The sequence below is a fragment of the Neovison vison genome, chromosome 4 (assembly GCF_020171115.1).
Source record: "Neovison vison isolate M4711 chromosome 4, ASM_NN_V1, whole genome shotgun sequence".
Classification (NCBI taxonomy): Eukaryota; Metazoa; Chordata; class Mammalia; order Carnivora; family Mustelidae; genus Neogale; species Neogale vison.
In genome coordinates this window covers 212,952,098-212,974,969 of record NC_058094.1, presented here as the reverse complement: position 1 = coordinate 212,974,969, position 22,872 = coordinate 212,952,098, and the positions used below count along the sequence as shown (strand labels likewise).

The 22,872-nt window shown below is 41.1% G+C and overlaps 1 protein-coding gene across 3 annotated transcripts in view; it reads left to right on the top strand.

Moving 5' to 3' along the window:
• Window positions 1–52: 52 nt before the first annotated feature.
• Window positions 53–22,872, top strand: part of SLC35B4 (solute carrier family 35 member B4) — a 49,203-nt gene continuing 26,383 nt past the window's right edge. For 2 of the 3 annotated variants that reach the window (XM_044246596.1, XM_044246595.1), the window contains exons 1-2: window positions 53–330; window positions 6,308–6,421. In XM_044246596.1, coding sequence (XP_044102531.1) covers window positions 254–330; window positions 6,308–6,421 — 191 coding nt within the window. In that variant the 5' untranslated portion in view covers window positions 53–253. The remainder of the gene's footprint in view (window positions 331–6,307; window positions 6,422–22,872) is intronic. The other variant, XM_044246594.1, reaches the window with a different exon arrangement.

The window sequence follows — 22,872 nt, the reverse complement described above, 5'->3', positions numbered from 1 at the left end:
GTCTGGCTCTGTCCGGGACGCCCCCTCGGATGAATGGGGCCCAGGCTGACTGCGAACTACAGATCCTCGGCCGGCTGCGTTGGTGGAGGCCGCGGGGGAAGGGGAGCCGGCGGCGGCGCTGCCGAAGGAGAGCAGCGCTGCGGCACGGAGGGAATGATCTGTGCCGCGGCGGACGCAGCGGCCCGTCTTCTTGGGGAGGCGGTATAAGCGGGCGCCGCGCCTCCGCGCTCGCCCTCCGTTCCGCGCTCCGGCCATGCGTCCGGCCTTAGCGGTGGGCCTGGTGTTCGCAGGCTGCTGCAGTAACGTGATCTTCCTAGAGCTCCTGGCCCGGTGAGTGACCTCCGCGGGCCGCACCCCTGCTCGCAGCGCGCGGGGCCGGGCCGGGACGGCCTGGGACCCGGCGGAGACAGTTGCTCCGTGGCCCCGCGAGCTGCCCGCTCTCCCGCCCTCCAGGTTGCATCCCTCGGAGGGGAGCGCCGGGGGTCCTGCTGTCCGCACCCGCTTTCCCCACACCGCGGGATTGCAGCCTGCACAGTTTTTCTCTCGTGACGGGTCCAAGGTCGGCGGGGAGCTCGTGGCAGAACCCAGGGCTCCTCCAGCTCTTTCCGCGATCCTGTTAATGCCACACGTCGGACCGGGGCAAAGCCCTACGGCTTCTAACGCAGTCTTGATTTTGCACTTGCAGCCAAGAAAGTTTCACTACCCCCGCCACCCCCCCCGCCGTCCCCCACCCCAAGCATTTGTTTTCTCGGCCTTCGAGATGGTTCTGAGTGCTTGACCCAAACAGACCTCCTGGTGATGTAGTCCGGTGGAGCCTTACTTACTCAGAAGACCGGTCCCCTTGACCAGAGGGAGGAATTCAGCTTTTAAGATATCACAGTCTTTAGATCGAGAAGCGTGCATTTGGAGGCGTAACTTTATAAATTAAGAATGATTATGGCACTTTTTCCCAAAGGGAAACTAGGTTAGCTTTATTGAGGTGGCTCTCAAATAATGTTGAGCAACGTGCAAAGTTCAGTGGATAGGAGCTGTTGTTACAGAAGACAACGACAGGTGGACTAGAAAAGGTTCAGAACCAAAAATCTCAAGTCTTGGTTCGGTCCTCCTTCTCCTTTAGCCGCGTTGGGTCTCCCTTTTCTGGCTGAAGAATAAACGATGTGTGGTGTTCTCTAGGGCCATATATCTGAATCTACACATCTCCACTGACCATCAGAACAATCTTGTGAACCAAACAGGTCAGGAGTTACTATCTCTTTTGCTGAAAATGAAACAGGGCTCAAGAAGTCAGACGGGGGGGGCGCCTGGGTGGCTCAGTGGGTTAAGCCGCTGCCTTCGGCTCAGGTCAGGATCTCAGGGTCCTGGGATCGAGTCCCGCATCGGGCTCTCTGCTCAGCAGAGGGCCTGCTTCCCTTCCCCTCTCTCTGCCTACTTGTGATCTCTGTCTGTCAAATAAATAAATAAAATCTTAAAAAAAAAAAAAAAAGAAGTCAGAGGGTCTTCTACTACTTGTAGGTAGCAGAGCCCAAACTAGAATGCAAGATACCTGTATTCTACTCTAGTACCTTTTGCAATCTCCCTGTTGTTTTTGAACTTAAGCAGCCCACGGAATTTTGGTCAGTGCCTCACCTGGAGGTGAGCTCGAAATGTATTTATTTTGTTTCCATGATACCATTGATTAGTCATTCTAAAGCAATCTATTTAAGGTCTGGGTTAATTTTTGCTGTTGCAGAGCTTGAAATCTTATGCAGAAAGTGTTGATAAAGATCTGTCACTTATTTTGGGCGTAGTTGGAGAGAGGTTTAAAAATTAAAAAAAGAAAAAATGTACCCACTTGTCAGTCTGGTATACTTCCAAGGAAGGTCATTTAGGAAATAGATTTAAAAATACTAAAAAAGTGAAAAAATCAGGCCAGCCATGGAATAATGAGAGAATAATATACTGTATTATAAATATATATAAATATAATAAAAACTTGTGTTGAATGTGCCATTAAATTAAATCCTGCCGAAGGCTATATGGCATCATGATATGCGATCACCTGAGGGCCCTCATTACTAAGTGTGAATTACTTGATCTCCTGAGTCTGTTCTTTGAACTGGGAAAGGCTCTACCAGCTTCACAGGGTTTTGAAGAGTTCAATGAAATGCACATGCAAAGCGCCTGAAGCACACTGACTTCCTTTTTTTTTTTTTTTTAAGAGTATTTATTTATTTATTTGATAGAGACAGCGAGAGCGAGGGAGGGGGAGTGAGGGAGAAGAGGGTTGCGCTGAGCAGGGAGTCGGACACAGCGCTTGATCACAGGACCCAGACGCCCCACACTGACTTCCTCTTGTCTCTAACAACTTCGGTTTCGGTGCGGGTAAACCTTGTATTAGAAGCTACTCCTGAAAAGTTGTGGATAAATCTAACTTTATGGAATGTTTTTGTGACTTAGAGGAGCTTCTATTTAGAATGCTTTGAAAATTTATACATAGATCCTCCTCGTTTGTCTTTTTTGTAAATCTGACTTTTTGCATAGAGCAGTAGGTTTTCATAAGGTGATGAGGGGCACGGTTATTAACTTAGTGACTGGTGTACACCAGACCGAATAGCAGCCTTTTCCTGGTTTGCTGGGGCAGCTCACAACGTACTCTGTTATAGACCAATAAAATAAGAGCAGGTTGGACCAGATGGTCTTTAAGGTCCTTTGTAGTTTTGGCCTCCTCATCATTTTTTACTTTATCTTGGGACATCACAGTGGAAAGCTCATAAATTTTTATAGAGCAGGAACTTGCTCTTATATGGCTTCCTTGGGACCATCATGTGCCCTAATACCGTGCCAAGCAGAACACTAAGTAGAAATATAAATGCTAGAGTGACTTGTAGGGAGAAGGAAACATTTTTCTCCATTTTCCCCAAGTTGGAAAACAAACCTAGGTTTCTTCTTTTTGATTTTTGTATCTATAATTGGGGCCTGTAATAAAATAAAAAGCAGCACGCACTGTACAGAACGGACGTGAAGTCATGAATGGATGCCTTGACTTCCCCCCGGAAAGAGCTTGGAAACAGTTTGCATACCCATCAGCTAACTCGCCAAGGTGGTGAGTGTCCTACCTCAGGAAAACAATCTGAAACTTTTTTTTTTTTCCCATTTTATTTTACAATTAAGTGCATCATGTTGACTCAAGGAAGTTTCCTAAATTTGGAAGAAGAAATTAAAAAATTCAAAGTTGCTTGTCTTTGAAGTAAAAATTTGAATGTTTGCTAAAGAGAATTCCAAGTGAGAGATACTGCAGTTGGTGATTATAATTTGTAAGGAGTGAAGTTCAAGAAAACAAGTGATTTAGGGAAGAGAATCCAAGTTTTTACATTGAAGGTTTAAAATCAGTTGTTCAAGTTAAAACAAATAGTTCCATCGGTAGCCATACAACAGTGTGTTCCCCCAAAAGCTAAGTTGATTTTGTAAAAAATTTAATTAGGCGAGGGCATTAGGGATATTTTAAAATCCTATGGAAATAGAGACGACATAGGATAGGGCTGTCAAGGGATGGGGGAGGGAGCAACGGAGAGGGACCCTAACATGTATGAAATGTCTTTGGAAAGTACCCTAAAATGGTAATAGCTGCAGAACTCTAAATATAGTAAAAACCACTGAACTGTAAACAGTAATACAAGGGAGTCTGCAAACCTCATTTATTTGCACTGTGCTCTGGGAGACTTCCCTGAGTCAGTACCGTGTGGCTCTCAGTGTCTTTAGCAATGAAATGGGCATAAAAATAACCTCTGTAAAATAAAGATAAAATTAAAAATTATTATGCTTTTTAAAAAAATCCTGTGAGGAATACACTTGTAAAGTGAATCATTTTTAGAAATAAATGACTTCTTTTTATCTTTCATACAATATTTTAGGTCCCATTGACTTAACAGTGAGGAACCCTCACATTTGTTCAGCTGCTGGAGTGAAAGCCACATACTGTGCTCAGAGAGCGAGGCATTAAGATGAATTGGACACCGCTGGTCCTCTTACCTTCCCCGCGTGGCACTGGATTCTTACTGTTTCATACTCTCATGTTTGCCTCACTCATTACCTTGTCACCTCCTTAAGGGTTCAGGTCTCCTTCACCCTGGGAGCTTGCCAGCACCTAACTTTACCTGTGATAGGTTCTTTAATTGAATTGGCCTAATCCTTTTTTAAAGAAAAAATGGGTGGGAAGCAGGAAGCTTGATGAACCCCATTTGGGCTAAGTCTTCTGTTGGCACTTTACATTTTCTCCTGGGATCATCGCTACAGAATTAAAAATTTATCACTTACACTTTTATAGCTGAGAAAAATTTGTCAAGAAGGTCTTTAACAGGGTTACTATGCTTTAATTGAAGACCTTTCAGTACATAAGGTCTTAATGTTCTAGTCTTTGCCTTTTTCTCCTCTGTGGCACACTTGAAGTGCTTTTCAGGGACTGGCTTATTTACTCTCTAATAAACCAGTGAGATAGGCACTAATACCGTTCTGCATTTTAAAGATAAGGAAGCAAGACTTAGATAGGGTAATGAACTTCCACTCTAGAGAACTGGATCCTGCCTGTCATGGTGTAATTTTAACCATCTTGGGTGGTTCTCAGCCCTGTGACAGCATATGGGAATCACCGGCACATTTTACGTAGGTTTGCACACACACTCCCACACACATCTTCTGGCACTTTCCCCAGACCTACACCAGTGGTTCTCAGGGCTGGCTGCACCTAGAAGCAAGCAGAGACCTTTGAAAAGTACAGGTTCTAGGGCCTTATCCCCACAGTAGTCTGAGCAGATCTGGGGGCTGGAAGGACTCCTCCGACTTGTGGGTTTCTAAAGAGCAGCCTGGCCAGAGTTGAAAAGCACCGTGCCAGGAACTGGCTAGAGCTAACGTACCTTCTCCTGTCACTCATCATTAGGCTAATGGTTTTGACTAGCTGTTTGAATGAGGTCAGTGTTTTATGTGATTGTTTATGGCTTCTTGCAATGTTTTTTCCCTCGAACATAAATACTAAAAGAAATGTCTGCTGCAAAGCGGTAGTTTTCAAGAACACCTTTGTAGCCACTAGAGCGTAAGGAGCAGCAGCAGTTGCGTTGCACGTTGTAAGCCTGGCTCTGCACAAGAGTGGCTTATGTTTAGGGTTAACCTACTTTACCCCCGTCGGGTGTATTTCAGAACTTGTATACTTGACATTGCTATTTACTAATAATACCACTAATGGAGAACGGGGTTGTTTTTTAAATAAATAGCAGTGTATTAAATGTAATAGTACATTTATAATACAATAATCATCCCTCTAATCACTAGCCTCTGGTTAATAAATGTCCTTGATCAAGATGAGAAAATAATATGAAGGCTGAGAAGTCTGGAAGTTTCAGGGAAACAAAGACAAATGGCCACTTTGTACTTCTGCCAGTGACTGAGCAGAACCTGATAGGGGCAAACTCCAAACCACGAACATTTTAAGGAACTAGTTTTCCCAATGTTTCAAGACGGAGGTCAGAAGGACTCTTTCTGCCTCTTAAATGTGTGCCCAGCAGTCACTGTGGAAGATTGCTCAACCCTTCCGTGGATCACTGAAGAGGTTCGATTAAATTCCACTGTTTGTGGAATACCTAGTATACCTGTGTTCAGGGCTGGGGTCAGTGGACGATCGCAGCCTTCTTCAGCCCTTTCTCCTTGTTCTTGCTTCTTATCTCTCCTTACCCCTGCCGAAGACCCTTTATCTGTAGACACTTGTTTCCTAATCACCCCTCCACAGATACATCTGTCCTGGTTCACGGGCCATCTGTATACCCGTGAGAATGAACCTCCCCAGCCCAAGAACCAGTCGTTGCCCCCAGGGTGACCTTCTCTGAGACGATGTCCTAGTCACCAGCAATGGGTGCATGTCTTCTCTTGCCAGTGGTCTTGGTGGTTCCTGGTCAGGAGGCTGTGTAAACAGCCCAGGAGACCCAAGCACATTTCTGTGTTGGGGCTTTGCTGCTGAAGTGACCAGGATTCACTTTCGGTGAAGTGAGTATCCCAAGGACATACGACCAATCACCCACTGCTTACTAGAAAAGTTGTATTGTAGTTCTGAGAATGAGAGTTATCAGGATTCTTCCTCATGGCCTAGTACAGCTAGGGAAGAGTAAAATAAGCTTGACATTTCTTCTCCGTGCGCTCTATTGATAGACGTGTGTGATCCATGGGATGTGAAATCGGAGATAAAGGACAGTGGGTAAGAGAAATCGGTCCTTCCTGTTATTTTGAACTATTAATATAACAACTCTTAGTGCCCTTTATCTCAGCTTTTTGTTTTACTACGCAGGAAGCACCCAGGATGCGGGAACATTGTGACATTTGCACAGTTTTTATTTATTGCTGTGGAAGGCTTTCTCTTTGAAGCGGATTTGGGAAGGAAGCGGCCGGCTATCCCAATAAGGTATGGCACATTGAAGTCTCTTTTAGCCTTTGTTATTTTTGTTTTGTTTTTAAGAAGTTCAGGACTTTTCTGGTAACTAGGTAGAAGGAGGAGTATGAGATATCCTCTTAGAAGATCTGTGTCAAAGATATTAGGAGAGTAATGATAATTCATTTTCTGAATTTAAAATGTTGTGACATTCCAGGGAGCCTGTTTTTCGAATAAAATGCCCACCACAACACAAAATAATTATGATGAAAGCAATAATGTGTGTATGTGTATAATATATGGTTGGTTAAAGGTTTAGTGTGACCACAATGTTTTTTTTTGTTTTTTTTTTTTTAAGATTTTATTTATTTATTTGACAGAGAGAGATCACAAGTAGGCAGAGAGGCAGGCAGAGAGAGAGAGGAGGAAGCAGGCTCCCCGCCGAGCAGAGAGCCCGATGCGGGACTCGATCCCAGGACCCCGAGACCACGACCCGAGCCGAAGGCAGCGGCCCAACCCACTGAGCCACCCAGGCGTCCCTGACCACAATGTTTTTTAATAGTTATGTATGCTAGCCTCATGTTGGTAAAGTTAGCCAATATGTTAAGAGTGGTATTATTGGTCCTTTTTAAAAATGAATGGGTTTGGGGAATAACCAGAAGTGGTGGCTTGTGCAGCCTCGTGATACGCTAAGTGCCACCTAACTGTTCACTTTCACATGGTTGATTTTACGTTGTGAGCATTTCCTCCCAATTAAAACGAAGTGAGTGGCAAGCCAAGGCAAAATTGTTGATTCCAGACCTCCACGCATTAGTCCAGATTTGCATAACTGTACTCAGGGGGCCAAAGAGAAAACAAGACAGTTCTAATCAACAGTGTGTTGAAAATTCAGCATTCTTGCCCAGACGGACTGGAAATAAAAGTATAATGCACCCCCTTGCAAGAGTATAGTAAGATCAGGTCATGTAATCCTGTTGATAGGGATTTTCCTGTGTGAATGTATCCAAGGGCAGGTCAAGGCTCATGGTGGTTGTTCTTTTGCAACATTCTCGAATAGCCTGCTATAGAAAATGTGGTTGAATTTTGTTATTAATATTGTGCTTTTAAATTTCCCAACGTGTTGCTAAGTATTCTGAGTAGGTGGTTTTTTTCATTGGCTTTAGTATCTACATAAAACCTTCATTCCCTAGACCAGCATTTACATCATGGTAGGCACCCCCACAATTTTTTTTTAAATCTTTCTATTGTTTTATTTTATCCTATTTTCAAATTTTTATTGAAACTTCAGTTAGTTAACATATGGTGCAGTATTGGAGTAGATTCAATGAGTCATCATTTAAAATATGAAACACCCAGTACTCATCACAAGTGCCCTCCTCAATGCCCTTGACCCACCTACCCGTCCCCTACCCACCTCCCTCCATCACCCCTCAGTTTGCGCTCTTTTGTTAAGAGTCTCCTGTGGTTTGTTTCCCTCTCTCATTTTTCCCCCTTCCTATATGTTCATCTGTTTTGTTTCTTAAATTCCATATATAAGTGAGATCGAATGGTATTTATATTTCTTTAGCTGATTTATATCACCTAGTGTAATACACTAGCTCTGTCCACGTGGTTGCATATGGTAAGATTTCATTCTTTCTAATGGCCGAGTCCCTTGTACATATATATATGCCACATCTTCTTTATTCATTCATAAGTTCATGGACACTTGGGCTCTCTCCATAGTTTGGCTCTTGTTGATAATGCTACTCTAAACATCGGGGTGCATTTACCCCTTCACATCTGTATTTTTTTATCCTTTGGGTCAATACCTTTAGTGCAATTGCTGGATAGTAGGGTAGTTCTATTTTTAAGTTTTAGAGGAGCCTCAGTATTGTTCTCCAGAGTAACTACACCAGTTTGCGGTTCCACCAACAGTGCAAGAGGCTTCCCTTTCTCCATATCCAACACCTGTTCTTTCTTGCGTTGTTAATTTTAGCCGTTCTGACAGGTGTGAGGTAGTATCTCATCATGGTTTTGATTGGTATTTCCCCGATAATGATGTTGAGCATCTCCTTATGTGTCTGTTGGCATCTGGATGTATTCTTAAGAAAAGTGGCTATTCTTCTGCCCATTTCTTAACTGGATTATTTGGGTTTTTTTGTACATTGAGTTTGATAAGTTCTTTATAGATTTGGGATACTAAGCCTTTATCAGATATGTCACTTGGAGATATCTTCTAGGCTGCCTTTTAGTTTTGTTGAATGTTTCCTTTGCTGTGCAGAAGTTTTTTTTGTTTTGTTTTGTTTTTTAAGATTTTATTTATTTGACAGAGAGAAACACAGGGAGAGACAGAATACAAACAGGATAGGAAAGGAAAAGGCAGACTCCCCACTGAGCAGGGGAGCTCAATCCCACGACCCTGGGATCATGACCTGAGCCGAAGGCAGACACTTAACGATTGAGCCACCCACGCTCCCCTTGTGCAGAAGCTTTTTATCCTGATGAAGTCCTAATAGTTCATTTTTGCTTTTGTTTCCCTTGCCTCTGGTGATGTGTCTAGTAAGAAGTTGCTGTGGCCAAGGTCAGAGAGGTTTACTGCCTATGTTCTCCTCTAGATTTTGATGCCTTTCTGTCTCACATTTAGGTCTTTCATCCACTTTGAATTTATTTTTGTGTATGGTGTAAGGAAATGGTCCAGGTTCATTCTTCTGCACGTCACTGTCCAGTTTCCCCAGCACCATTTGTTGAAGAGACTGTCTTTTTTCCCACTGAATATTTTTTCCTGCTTTGTTGAATATTAGTTGATCATACAGTTGTGGGTCCCTTTCTGGGTTCTCTTTTCTGTCCCATTGATCTTTGTGTCCCGAATAGACCAAGCAATCTGGAAAAAGAAAAACGAAACTGGAGGCATCACAATTCCAGATTTCAAGCTATATTACAAAACTGTGGTCATCAAGACAGTGTGGTGAGACAAGGATCCCCCACATTTTTAATTCCTCTGACCCTCTCCCCCACCCCCACCCCGCGCCATTATCTCTTTCCATTGAGGCTGCCACTAGCACAGTTCAGGAATGCATTCATTCTCACCATTAACTTTTGTAATGGTGCCCTAGCTGGCTGGCCTCTTGCTTCCCACCCCTCCGTACCTGTATTTCGACTTCCTACTATTGTCTTGTGACACCCCCCCCCACAGGCACTCAGGGGTCACTAGTAGGTTCTGAGGGAAACCCAGCTCCCTAACCTGCCCTTTCAGGCTCCCCGGGATCTTGCTCTAACAATCATACCTCCATGTGTGTCCTGTAGAACTGGCTGTTTTAGTTTCTATCTGTGAAGCTGCAGGCAAAACCTTGACATCATGGGAATGTCATTCATTCCCAGAAGCAATTTCTAGGCCATGCTGCGTAGCCAGCAAGGTGGAATAGTTGGAATTCATTATCTAAAAGGCCTGGATGAACTCTATCTCCAGATGGCATTGTTTCAAGAGAAGACTAAGAAAATTTGGCAAGAAACCTTGTGAAGTCACCAGTAATATTTTAGAATCTGTGAAATAGCTGTTCTCAGTATTAAAAAAAAAAATTCAGCTGAGTAAATTTGAAGATCTAATGGTTTCATTAAATGATTCATGAATCAGTATCCCATCTAGCAAGAAGAGGGGACTCTATTGAGCTAAAGAAAGGAAAGACTTTTAAAGGTAGAGGGCATTAAAAAAAGCAGGAAGGAATTTATTATCAAAATATGCATTGTTTAGGCAAGGTTGCCTTAAAAGGAGAGCAGAAGCCGCAAAGGCCGGGGGTGAGGGGATGCTTATCAGAAAATTCCCTAGTATTGACCAAGGAGTTCTATGTTGACTGGATAAAGATGACATTCCAGGGAGGGGGGAATTGGTTGAAATTGCACTTGGGTAAGGAATTAAGTCTTGGTTTACTGACTTGGGTCCTTAAACTTAGTGGCACCATTTTAGGCCTGTGGTTTTCCTTTGAGCAGTTACCCCCCTTTTGATCAGACTCTCAGCTTAACTGAGAGATGTGATAAACATTTTAGGTCTTAGCAGCACTCTCCCTTACTGCTCGGAAGTTCTCTAAGTTTTTGTCGTTCCTTTGTCTAGTATCCATAGATCATGACCTTTTTGCTTAACCTCTGGTATTCGTAGGTCACAGCCTCAGATTCACACTCCTCTTAAGTGGGTTATTTTCTCTGTTCCGTAAATGTTCCTGTCTTAGGGAGAGCATTTGCTTGATGCATTGCTGCATGTATCTCAAGCTTTCAAAAAGGAGGTTTATTATCATTACATAAGTGGGATAAATCCCAATATTTGGAGTGTACTTTAGAGCCATGGTCCCCCAGATTCAAGCCAATCAAAATCAAATAAGCCAAAGAAAGACCCTATAGAAGGAGTCACCTTCTTAAGCCAAGCGACTTGTTCTGTGACCTTACCTGAGTTTCAGGGGTCACAGGGGTGAAGTTGGCTGCAGCCCAGACACCACCTTCATCAGCCAATAGAGTTAAGAGCTATTCTGTTATCAAGAGACTTTAAGGATATTTGTTGGGCTGCTATTGCTTTAACAGGTTTTGCAGCAATTTTAAGAATTAAGAAGCAGTTCTTTTTTTTTTTTTTTTAAGATTTTTATTATTTTTTTGACAGGGAGATAGCATAAGTAGGCAGAACGGCAAGCAGAGGGAGAGGGAGAAGCAGGCTCTCTGCTGAGCAGGGAGCCCGATGTGGGGCTCCATCCCAGGACCCCGGGATCATGACCTGAGCTGAAGGCAGCCACCCAACCAACTGAGCCACCCAGGCGCCTCAAGAAACAGTTCTTGATCCGAGCCTCATTTACATTTATCTCTAATCAGGGAAATAGGAACATGTGAAAAGGATTGAATTCAGAATCATGAATGTTTTCCAGTGGGCCCTTTAAAAAATTATTTATTTATTTATCTATCTATCTATTTATTTATTTTAGGGTAGTGGGCAGAGGAAGAGGGATAGAATCTCAAGCAGATTCCCCACTGAGTATGGAGCCTCATGTGGGACTCATCGATCTCAGATCCTGAGATCATGACCTGAGCCCAAATCAAGAGTTCAACTTGACTCAATGGCTGAGCCACCCAAGTGCCCCTGTTAGGCCCTTTCTAACTCAACAATGTAAATGTAGGGGACTCAACCAATGAGATGTCTTATTTTGTCTGTGAAAAGTTAGGGGCACAGTTAGATTTTTTTTCTGTCCTGAAATAAAACGTTGTCTACATTTCAGAGGTTGCCATGTTACAAGGACATTAGGATGACACAAGTCTGGCAGGGAGGGACTATTTTTGCAGAAGTAGAGTGGACTTTATCCACATGAGCCACAGTCTTACAAATACAGGATAAAGGCTTAGTGTTACTTTTTTTTGACAGCGCTTCCCATGTAATTTACATATCAAATAAACCTGATTCATTTACCAAGTCCTTTGGAATATTTTAGGTCAAAAAGACTTAGGGGGAAAAAAAAAGGCTTCACTTAGAATTTGGTTTTAGGAAGTTAGTCAAACATATATTTTTTAAAGATTTTGTGTATTTATTTTAGCGAGAGCGTGCACGAGAGCGAGCCTGAGCAGAGGGAAGGGCAAAGGGAAAGGGAGAAGCAGGCTCCCGCTGAGCAGGGCCTAAGCCTAAGGCAGCCATGTAACCTACCGAGCCACCCAGCTGGCCCAGTCAAAAAAATTAAAAAAAAAGATTTTAAAGCCCTTGCCTACTTTAAATAGGATCACAGATGACTACAAAATCTGATACTTAAAAGGTGAAGAGGTTTTTAGTCTTACCCAAATGACCAAAAGCCCAAGAAAACTTTGTCCTTTTAACAGAGAGAAAAACCAAAATCTAATTTTACACCAGTTTGCTTTTGATTTTAAAACCCTTTTTTATAGATTTTATTTATTTATTTGTCAGCGAGAGAGTGCGCACACGCCTGCACTGGCAGGCAGAGGCAGAGAGAGAAGCCGGCTCCTTGCCGAGCAAGGACTCTATCCCAGGAGTGGGGGACTCTATCCCAGGACCCTGGGATCATGACCTGAGCTGAAGGCAGAGGCTTAACCGACTGAGCCACCCAGGCCTCCCAAACCCTTTTTTAAAAACAAATTTGTTTTTTTAAATTTGTTTAATTTAGGTTGGCCGCACATGAAAGTTCCTGTTTGAGAAGATTTTTTTCCACAAACCTCCTCCAACTTTTTCCCCCTATATTCCAATTTTGTCCTTTGTTTCTTCCCTTTAAACCACCAGCCTCATTTTCGGACAAAATTACTTTTTTCTCCCCTTCACAAAAAATGTATTGAAAGAGGATTTTGGCTGCCTGTATTTTGAACTCAGACTTTCTAGTTGGCTTCTTCCCAGCTTGTCTCTTGGCTCAGACTGAAGACCCTGTGGATAAAGCATCCCAGGAGGGGAACCGAAACTAACCCCTCAAGCGGTAGGGTCGGCCCTGGGCCAGCGAGCTCCCCCCTCCCATGATTCACTTCAAGACAGTGGTTAATTTGACTTTCACTGCTCACCTGTGCGTATCCACCCACCTTTGCTCCGCATTTCTTACATGTTATCCTGGAAGTATTTTCGGTGCTGGAGACAGTCTCTCAGGTGCTAGGCCCCTGTCTTCCGGTGTTGGCCTCAGTGAAATAAATTCCTGTTTCTTTCTTCCTTTTTTTTAAAGATTTTATTTATTTATTTGCCAGAGGAGAGAGATTACAAGTAGGCAGAGAGGCAGGCAGAGAGAGGGGGAAGCAGGCTCTCCACCGAGCAGAGAGCCCGATTCGGGGCTCAATCCCAGGACCCTGAGATCATGACCTGAGCCGAAGGCAGAGGCTTAACCCACTGAGCCACCCAGGCGCCCCAAATTCCTTGTTTCACCCCCACTCCCATCTCTGCCTTTGAATTTTGTGAGTTCCAGTAGCCAAACCTGGTCTGTTTGGGAACCCAGGAGCCAGGTGTGAGCCCCCGGACCCTGGCTACATTATTTCCATTTCTCACACCTTTTTCTCCTGAAAACACGTCCTACTTTCCTGCCATACATAGATGTTGTCATTATTTTTAGTAGTTTTAATTACATGTGTTAGAGTTCTTAACCCTAAGAAACCTTAATTTCCAGTGAAAACGAAGAAGTAAGCAATTATGAGCCGTGGGTTTTACCAGCATTTTTTTTTGAATTTGAATTTTATGAATACATTTCAAAAATTTTAAAAGCATATGCCTTTTTAAATTTGCCAATGAATATTAACATATCCAAATATCTTTTAGTTGCTCTATAATAAGCCAAAAGTTGATCAACTTAGTTTTAGTAGTTAATGTTTTAGTATTTTGTCTTTTTGGGAAATGATATAGATTTTATTTTTATTTTTTTTTTTTAAAGATTTTATTATTTTTTATTAAGGGCTTATTTAAAGATTTTTAAAGATTTTATTTATTTGAGAGCAAGTGCATAAGCAGGGGGAGCAGCAGGCAGAGGCAGAGGGAGGGGGAGAGGCAGACTCCTTACTGAGTAAAGGAGCCAGATGCTATGCGGGGTTTCAATCCCAGGACCCTGAGATCATGACCAGAACTGAAGGCAGAAGCTTAATGACTGAGCCACTCAGGCGCCCTGATCTAGATTTTTTTTTTTCAAGTTTTTATTTTACTTCCAGTTAGTTAAATAAAGCATTATACTAGTTTTACATGTACAATATAATGATTCAGCACTCCGACATGTCCTGTGCTCATCGTGACAAGGGCACTTACTAAATCTCTGTCACCTACCCCATCTCCCACCCACCTCCCCTCTGGTAACCATCAAAGTGTTCTCTATAGTGAAGAGTCAGTTTCTTGGTTTGTCTCTTTCTCTCTTTTTTCCTTGGCTCATATATTTTGTTTCTTAAATTCCGCATACGAGTGAAATCATATGGTATTTCTTTCTCTGACTCACTTCACTTAGCATGACGCTCTCTAGCTCCATCCATGTCCTTGCAAACGGCAGGATGTCATTCATTTTTATGGCTGAATAATGTCCTGGTATCTATATCTGTATCTATACACACATCACAGCTTCTTCATCCATTCTTCAGTCGGTGGGCACCTGGGCTGCTTCCATATCTTGGCTCTTGCAAATAATGCTGCTTTAATCATCGGGGTGCATCTGTCTCTTTGATCTAGTGTTTGTGTATTCTTTGGGTAAATCCCCAGTAATGTGCTTACTGGATCATTGGGTAATTCTATTTTTAACTTTTTGAGGCACCTCCAGACTATTTTTCACAGTGGCTGCACCAGTTTGCGTTCCCCAGCAGTGCCAGAGGGTTCCTTTTTCCCTACATCCTCGCCAACACCTGTTGTTTCTTGTGTTGTTGGTTTTAGCCCTCCTGACGTGTGAGGTGGTGTCTCATATAGTTTTGATTCACATTTCCCTATGATCAGTGATGTTGAGCATGTTTTCATTGTCTCTTGGCCGTTTGTATGTCTTCCTTGGAAAAATGTTCATGTCCTGCCCATTTTTTAATTGAATTATTTGTTTTTTTGGGTGTTGAGTTTTTTAAGTTCTTTATGCATTGCCGGACTAACCTTCATCAGGTATGTCGTTTACTGATATCTTTTCTCATTCTGCAGGCTGCCTTTTAGTTTCGTTGATTGTTTGCTTCTGTGTGCAGAAGCTTTTTGTTTTTATATTGTTCCCATAGTTTATTTTTGCTTTTGTTTCCATTACCTCAGGAAATCTGTCTTAAAAAAAAAGTTGCTATAGCCAGTGTCAGAGAAGTTACTGTCTGTGCTCTTTTAGGATTTTTATGGTTTCATACGTCACATTAGGTACTTAATCCATTTTGAATTTTTGTGCATGGTTTAAGAACGTGATCGAGGCACCTGAGTGGCTCAAGTCCTTAAGTGTTTCCCTTTGGCTCAGGTTATGATCTCAGGGTCCTGGGATCAAGCCCCGCATCGGGCTCCCTGCTTGTCGGGAAGCCTGCTTCTCCCTCTTCCACTCCCCCGCTTGTGTTCCCTCTCTCGCTAGGTCTCTTTCTGTCAAATAAATAAATAAAGCTTAAAAGAAAAAAGTCTAGTTTGATTCTTTCGCATGTTGCTGTCCAGTTTTCCCAACACTATTTGTTGAAGACACTGTCTTTTTCCCATTGGGTGTCTTTCTTCCTTTGTCAAAGATTAATTGATCATATTATTGTGGGTTTATTTCTGGGTTTTCTATTCTGTCCCATTGATCTGTGTGTCTCTTTTTGTGCCACTACCATACTGCTTTGATTACTACAGCTTTGTAATAAAACTTAAAGTCTGGAATTGTGAGGCCTCCAGCTTTTTTTTTTCCCTCCCCAGGATTGTCCTGGCTATTTGGGGTCTTCTGAGTTTCCATAAAAATTTCAGGATTGTTCTAGCTTTGTGAAAAATGTTCATGGTATTTTGATAGGGATTGCATTGAATGTATATGTTGCTTTGGGTGGTATAGATGTTTTAACAATATTTATATTGTTTTTCCAAATCCACGAGCATGGAATGTCTTTCTATTTCTTTGTGTTGTCTTCAAGTTTCTTTCATCAGTGTTTTCTAGTTTTCAGAATACAGGTCTTTCACCTATTCGTTTAGGTTTTTTCCTAGGTGTCTTATTGCTTTTTTTTACAGTTGTAAATATAATTGTTTTCTTAATTTCTCTTTCTGTTGCTGCTTCATTATTGGTATGTAGAAATTCAGCAGATTTCTATAGACTGATTTTGTATCCTGCAACTTTACTGAATTCATGTGTTCTAGCAATTTTTGGTAGACTTTAGGGTAGTTTTTGTGGGTGGTCTTTATGGGTAGTCTTTAAGGTGTGGTGGTCTTTAGGGTTTCCTATACGTAGTATCATGTAATCTGCAAATAATGAGAGTTTTACTTCTTCCTTGCCAGTTAGGATGCCTTTATTTCCTTTTCTTGTCTGATTCCTATGGCTAGGACTTCTAATACTATGTTGAATAAAAAGGTTGAGAGTAGACATTCTTGTCTTGTTCCTGATCTTACGGGAAAAGCTCTGATTTTCTCAATTAAGGATCATGTTAGTTGTGGGTTTTTCATATATGATCTTTATTATGTTGAGCTATGTTACTTCTAAACTTTGTTGAAGGTTTTTTTGTCATGAATGGATGTTGTACTTTGTCAAATGCTTTTTCTGCATCCATTGAAATGATCATATGGTTCTCATCCTTTCTCTTATTGATGTGATGTATCACATTGATTCATTTGCAAATACTGAACTATCCTTGCAACCCATGAATAAAATCGTACTTAATCCTAGTAAATGACGTTTTTAATTTATTGTTGCATTCGGTCTGCTAGTAGTTTGTTGAGGATTTTTGCATCTGTGTTCATTAGAGATACTGGCCTGTAGTTTGTTTTTTGTGGTATCTTTACCTGGTTTTGGTATCAGGGTAATGCTGGCCTCATAGAATGCATTTGGAACTTTTCCTTCCTTTTTTGTTTTTTTGGAATAGTTTGAGAAAAATAGGTATTAACTCTTCTTCAAATGTTTTGCAGAATTCTCCTGTGAAGCCATCTGGTTCTGGACTTTTGTTTGTTGGGAGTTTTTTTAATTACTGATTCAACTTCTTTGCTGGTACTGGTCTGTTCAAGTTTTTCTGTTTCTTCCTGTTTCAGTTTTTGTAATTTATAGGTTTCTAGGAATTTATCTATTTCTTCTAGATTGCCCAGTTTGTTGGTGTGTAGGTTTTCATAATATTCTCTTCTATTGTATTTCTGTGGTGTTGGTGGTTGTTTTTCCTCTCTTATTTGTGATTTTATTTATTTGGTTCCTTTCTCTTTTTGGTAAGTCTGGCTAGAGATTTATCAGTTTTATTGTTTCAAAGAACCATCTCCTGGTTTCATCAATTGAACTCCAAAAAGACTATTGTCTTTTTAGATTCTGTATCATTTATTTCTGCTCTAATCCTTATTATTTACCTCCTCCTGCTGGCTTTAGGCTTCATGTGTTCCTTTTCCAGCTTCTTTAGGTGTAAAGTAAGGTTGTTTATTTTAGATTTTTCTTGCTTCTTGAGGTAGGCTTGTATTGCTATAAACTTCCCTCTTAGAACTTTTATTACGTACTGAAGGTTTTAAACCATTGTTTTCACTTTCATTTGTTTTTGTGTACTTTTAAATTTCTAATCTTTTTTTAAAAAGATTTTATTTATTTGAGAGAGAAAGACAGTGCAAGAGAGAGAGCATGAGCAGGGAGAGAGGGAGAAGCAGACTCCCAGCTGAGCAGGGTACTTGACAAGGGACTCGATCCCAGGACTCTGAGATCATGACTTGAGCTGAAGACAGGCGCTTACCAACTGAGCCACCTAGGCACCTTTTAATTTCTTCTCTTATTTCCTGACTGACCCATTCATGGTATTTTAACCCCCATGTATTTGTGATCTGTACGGATTTTATTTTTTTCTCATAGTTGACTTCCAGTATCATAGCACTGTGGTCAGAAAAGATGCATGATATGACTTCAGTCTTTTTAAATTTGTTTAGGCTTGTTTTTTGGCATAATATGTGATCTGTTTTGGAGAATGTTTCATGTGCACTTGAAAAGAATATGTATTCTGCTGTTTTAGGTTGGAATGTTCTGGATACATATGTTAAATCCATGTGTTCCAGTATGTCATTGAAAGCCATTGTTTCCTTATTGATTTTCTGTTTAGATGATCTATTGATGTAAGTGGGGTGTTAAAGTCCCCTACTATTACTGTATTATTATCAATTAATTCCTTTATATTTGTTATCAACTGTTTTATGTATTTGGGTGCTCCCATGTTGGGTGCATAAATATTTACAGTTTTTATGTCTTGTTGGATTGGCTCAAATATTATTATTATTTAGTGTTTTTGTCTCTTATTACAGACTTTGTTCTATTTTTTTTTACAGTCTTTGTTTTAAAGTCTAGTTTGTCCGATATTAAGTACTTTCAACATCCATTTGTATAAATGTTTCTCCATCCATTCACTTCAATCTGTGGATGTCTTTAGGTCTAAAGTGAGTCTCTTGTAGGCAACATGTAGATGAGTCTATTTTTTTTTAACCCATTTTATCACCCTATATCTTTTGAGTGTTTAGGCCATTTAAATTCAAAGTAATTATTGATATGTATTTATTGCCATTTTATAACTTGTTTTCTGGTTGTTTCTGAAGATTTTCTCTGATCCTTTGTCTTTCTTTCATGGTTTGCTGGTTTTCTTTAGTGATAATGTGAAATTTTTTTCTCTTTTTTCTTTGTGTATTGTGGATTTTGATTTGTGGTTACCATTAAGTTTATATATATAAAACATTTTTTGCATATAATCTATATTAAGTGGATGGTTGTTTACATTTGAACTTACTCTTTAGTCCTCTTCTCCCCACCTTTTAGGTATAGGGTGTCATATATTTACATCCTTTTATTCTGTGAGTTCCTTGACTGCTATTTTACAAAAATATTAGTTTTTTCTGTTTTTGTGTTTCCTACCTTCATATTGTTACTTTTGGCTTTTCCTTTCCACTCAGAGTCCCCATTAATATTTCTTCCAGGGCTGGTTGAGTGATCACAAACTCCTTTAGTTTTTGTTCATCTGAGAAACTCTATCTCCTTTTCTATTCTGAGTGATAGCCTTGCTGGATAGAGTATTCTTGACTGCAGATTTATCCCATTCAGCACTTTGAATATATTATTCACTTCTTTCTGGCTCGTAATGTTTCTGCTGAAAAATCCCCTGATAACTTTTTGGGGTTTCCCTTTTATGTAACTGTCCTCTCTTGTCTTGCCGCTTTTAAATTTTTTTCTTTATATGTTTTGCCATTTTAATTATTATATGTGTTGGTGTGGATCTCCTTTTGTTGATGTTGTTGGGGATTTTCTGTGCCTCCTGTATCTGGATATCTGTTAACTTCTTCAGATTAGGGAAATTTTCAGTTATTATTTCTGTAACTAAATTTTCTGCCCTCTTTTCTTTCTCCATGTGGAACTCCTATAATGCAAACAGTAGTACTTTTGATGGAAATCACTGAGTTCCCTAAGTCTGTTGTCATTTTGCATAATTCTTTTCTCTCTTTTGTTTAGCTTGATTACTTTCCATTACTCTATCCTCTGGGTCATTAATTCATTCCTCTGCTTCTTTCAGCCTGCATTCATTGCATCAAGCATAATTCTCATTTCATTTATTGAGCCCTTTATCTCTGCTATGTTATTTGTTATCTCTTTGTTAAGGGTTCATTCGTGTCTTCCACTTTTTTCTCAAGTCCAGTGAGTATCTTTGTGATCATTACTTTAAATTCTCTATCAGACTTGTTACTTTTATCTGTTTCACTTAGGTCTCTGTACGTGGCCTTTTCCTGTCCTGTCATTTGGACAGAGTCCTCTGTCTTCTCATTTTGTCTAAGTCTCTATGCCTGTTTCTTTTCTTTTTCTTTCTTTTTTTTTTTAAGATTTTATTTATTTATTTGACAGGGACAGAGAGATCGCAAGTAGGCAGAGAGGCAGGCAAAGAGAGAGAGGCGAAAGCATGCTCCCTGCTGAGCAGAGAGCCTGATGCAGGGCTCGATCCCAGAACCCTGAGATCATGACCCGAGCCAAAGGCAGAGGCTTAACCCACTGAGCCACCCAGGCACCCTCTGTGTTTCTGTGTATTAGGAGAATCAGCTACATCTCCTGTTCTTGAGGGTAATGGCCTTATGAAGAAGAGGTCCAGTAGTACCCTGAAGTGTAGTGTCCCCTGTTACCCAGGCCCTGCCACTTTAGGGAGTATCTCTGATGTGTGCAGCATGTGGTCTATTATTGTGTCCTGGCCACTTGATCCTTCAGACCAGTCATAGAGGCTTTTCTTGTATGGGCAGTGTTTGGTGTCTGGACTGAATGTGGTGCATTCTAATAAGTTGTGTTCTGGTCTGCTTATGAAATGAGACCTTTCACTACTGCTGCTGGGGCCAAGGCCCTGCAAAACCCCTGTCAGGAGATGTGCTGTGGGCAGGGGTTTGAGCTGGTCTTCTGGGGGAGGGGGCCTGTCTTGTTGGGTCTGAGGCAAGCATTACTGGGAGGGTAGTTCCAGCAGTGTAAGCAGTTTAGATTGAAAGTGTCAGTGCTGGGCTAGTTCCTGGAGGTGGTTCTGTGTTTATCTAAGGAGTAGGGGAGGGAAATGGCTCTGCTAGTTCCTTTGTTGTTCCCAGAGGGAACTCTGTGAGCAGCTCTTTGTGAGCTGCCTCTCTGGAATAGGTCAGAGAGGAGCAACTAACTTCTTCACGGTGTGCCCCAAGCCCTCTCCAAATCCCTGTTTCCATGTTCTGTGTCCCGGACTGTCTGCCTTTCCTTTTCTCCAAGAGCAGCCCCAGTGCCTTGGGGCTTTATCTGAACCAAACCCCCTGACCTTCAGAACCCAGGCTTTAAGCCCCACAAGAACTCACAAAATTTAGCCCCTCTCACTTTCCAAGCCAGTTGCTATGGGCATTTGTTTTCTTCGTGGCTCTCAGGTGTGTTGGTCTGTCTCTTGTCCTTCTCTGCAACAGCAGCTCCGGGAGTCCTTTCTCTACCAAACCATATTTACATTTACTACCTTCTTCCATGTGGCCCTTCTCTGCCTTTAGTTATGGAGTTTGTTCTGCTAGTCTTCAGATCAATTTCTGGGGTATTTGGGATGATTTGATAGTTATCTAGTATGAGGTGAGCCTAGGGTCCTCCTACTTCTAGAAATGATTTAGAAATTTAATGAATTTAACTTGATTCATCATTTAACCTAATTCAGCAAAACTTTAAGGTTTATAGGTTATAAAAAAATTGGGAAATCTGTTTAGATGTAATATTGTTGAAAAGTTCATTTATAAACTTTTATCTTGTTTATATCTAATTTACTTGTCCTTAATAACTATGTTTAGGTGATGTATAAAAACAGTATTAACCATTAGACAAAGTCAGCCATTATCCTAAGCTATTAATTTTTGTTGACAGATCTTGTAACAGACAACACAAACTTATTTGGGGGCTATTAAACTGAAGTAGAATAAAAGTTTTATATTTAGTGTTGATAACCCCAGAGACCTGTCTTTATAATTAAGCCATCAGCCTTAAAATATCAAATATTTTTTCCAAACCATGTGACTTTGAAAAATATTTGGGTTAGTTTTTTTCAGAGAGTTTTAGAATGCCCTGTCCTTACAGGTGGTTGCCTTAAAACCAGCTAAATAGAGCTCTTGTACAAATTAATTGTAGCAATACCACCCACAAGTAGAAAATACCACAGAGCGACAACACATAAGTATAGACTCACATGAACATGCAGAGAGCCCCTATGGCTTTCTATTTTAAATTGCTGCCATGAAGTACGTACAGAATTTGCTAGTTGTAAAAGTTAGATCTCAGTTGTTTTTCTGGTAGATATGGAATAAGGTTATCAATCTAGATGGTCAAAGTTCTTTTAGTATTTGTGAAGACACTTAAGATTTGAATTTCTCCTGGCAAATCAAGTTCCAAATGACCTCTCCCCTTTGTATTTTTCTTGATAAGAATGACCACTCTAAAATTTGTATTTTAAGGAGAGGGACTGGAAAGGATTTCCTAGAGAAGACCAGTAGAATCTTGAACATTTACATCTTAAAGACACAGGGAAAGAATGCAAGCTTCTCCTAGAAGGACTCTTGTTCCCGTAAAGTCAGAATTTTTACATTTACAATTTTGAGATAGGGGAGATTGGGGGATTGGTAAGAGTTAATCTGATTAACCTTCCATGCATGCGCCTGTCACCCAATCAGGTTTTTGTCCATACGCTCCTCTACCTATCCGGTAGTTTACATGGGAGTGGGTAGCATATAATCCTTTCGAAGGCAGTTTCCTCTTAGGGCAGGGGTGGGGGTGAGGGGTGGGCCTTGTCTTTATTTGTAAAGGAGGGGACAGTGTGAATTTTTATTTTCCTTGCTCAGCTGGGCTCAGGAAGTAATGTAGTTACAGACTCTTGAGGATTCTCCCTAGGTTTAGGAAATTATTCACCTACAGACTTTAGTTTGGCCTTGAGCCAAGGAGTGAAGAGTATTGGCTGTAGCCTCAACTGTTCTTCTTCTACAAGTAACTGTGTGCTGGTCTCTTTGGAGTGAAAGGCAGTCCATGGGAGGCTGACTAGGGTGAATACTCAAAGGACAGAGGGGAATAGTAGCCATTATGTCAGTTCTACAGTCTTGTTTTAGGTTCCTTTGCTCATTTTCATTAGCTGTTTACAGTGAGTCTTTTAGTGAGACTGTTTTGGAATTTTGAACCTTTTGGAGGCTTCTGCTTGCCATTTAAAACAAATATCCCACTCTATCAGTAAATTGCCTAGTACTGACCAGGAAATTCTTTGTTGACTGGTAAAAGGTTGCATTCCTGGGATGGCAGGAGGAGGGGGGTATTGGTTGTAACTGCAGTTGCGTTAGGAATTAAGTCTTGGTTTGCTGACTTGGGTCTGTAACCTAAGTGGCACCATTTTGGACTTGTGGTTTTCTTCGGAACAGCAGTAATTTTGTGTGTGTCTAATACTCTGTCCTGCGTTCATTGTGA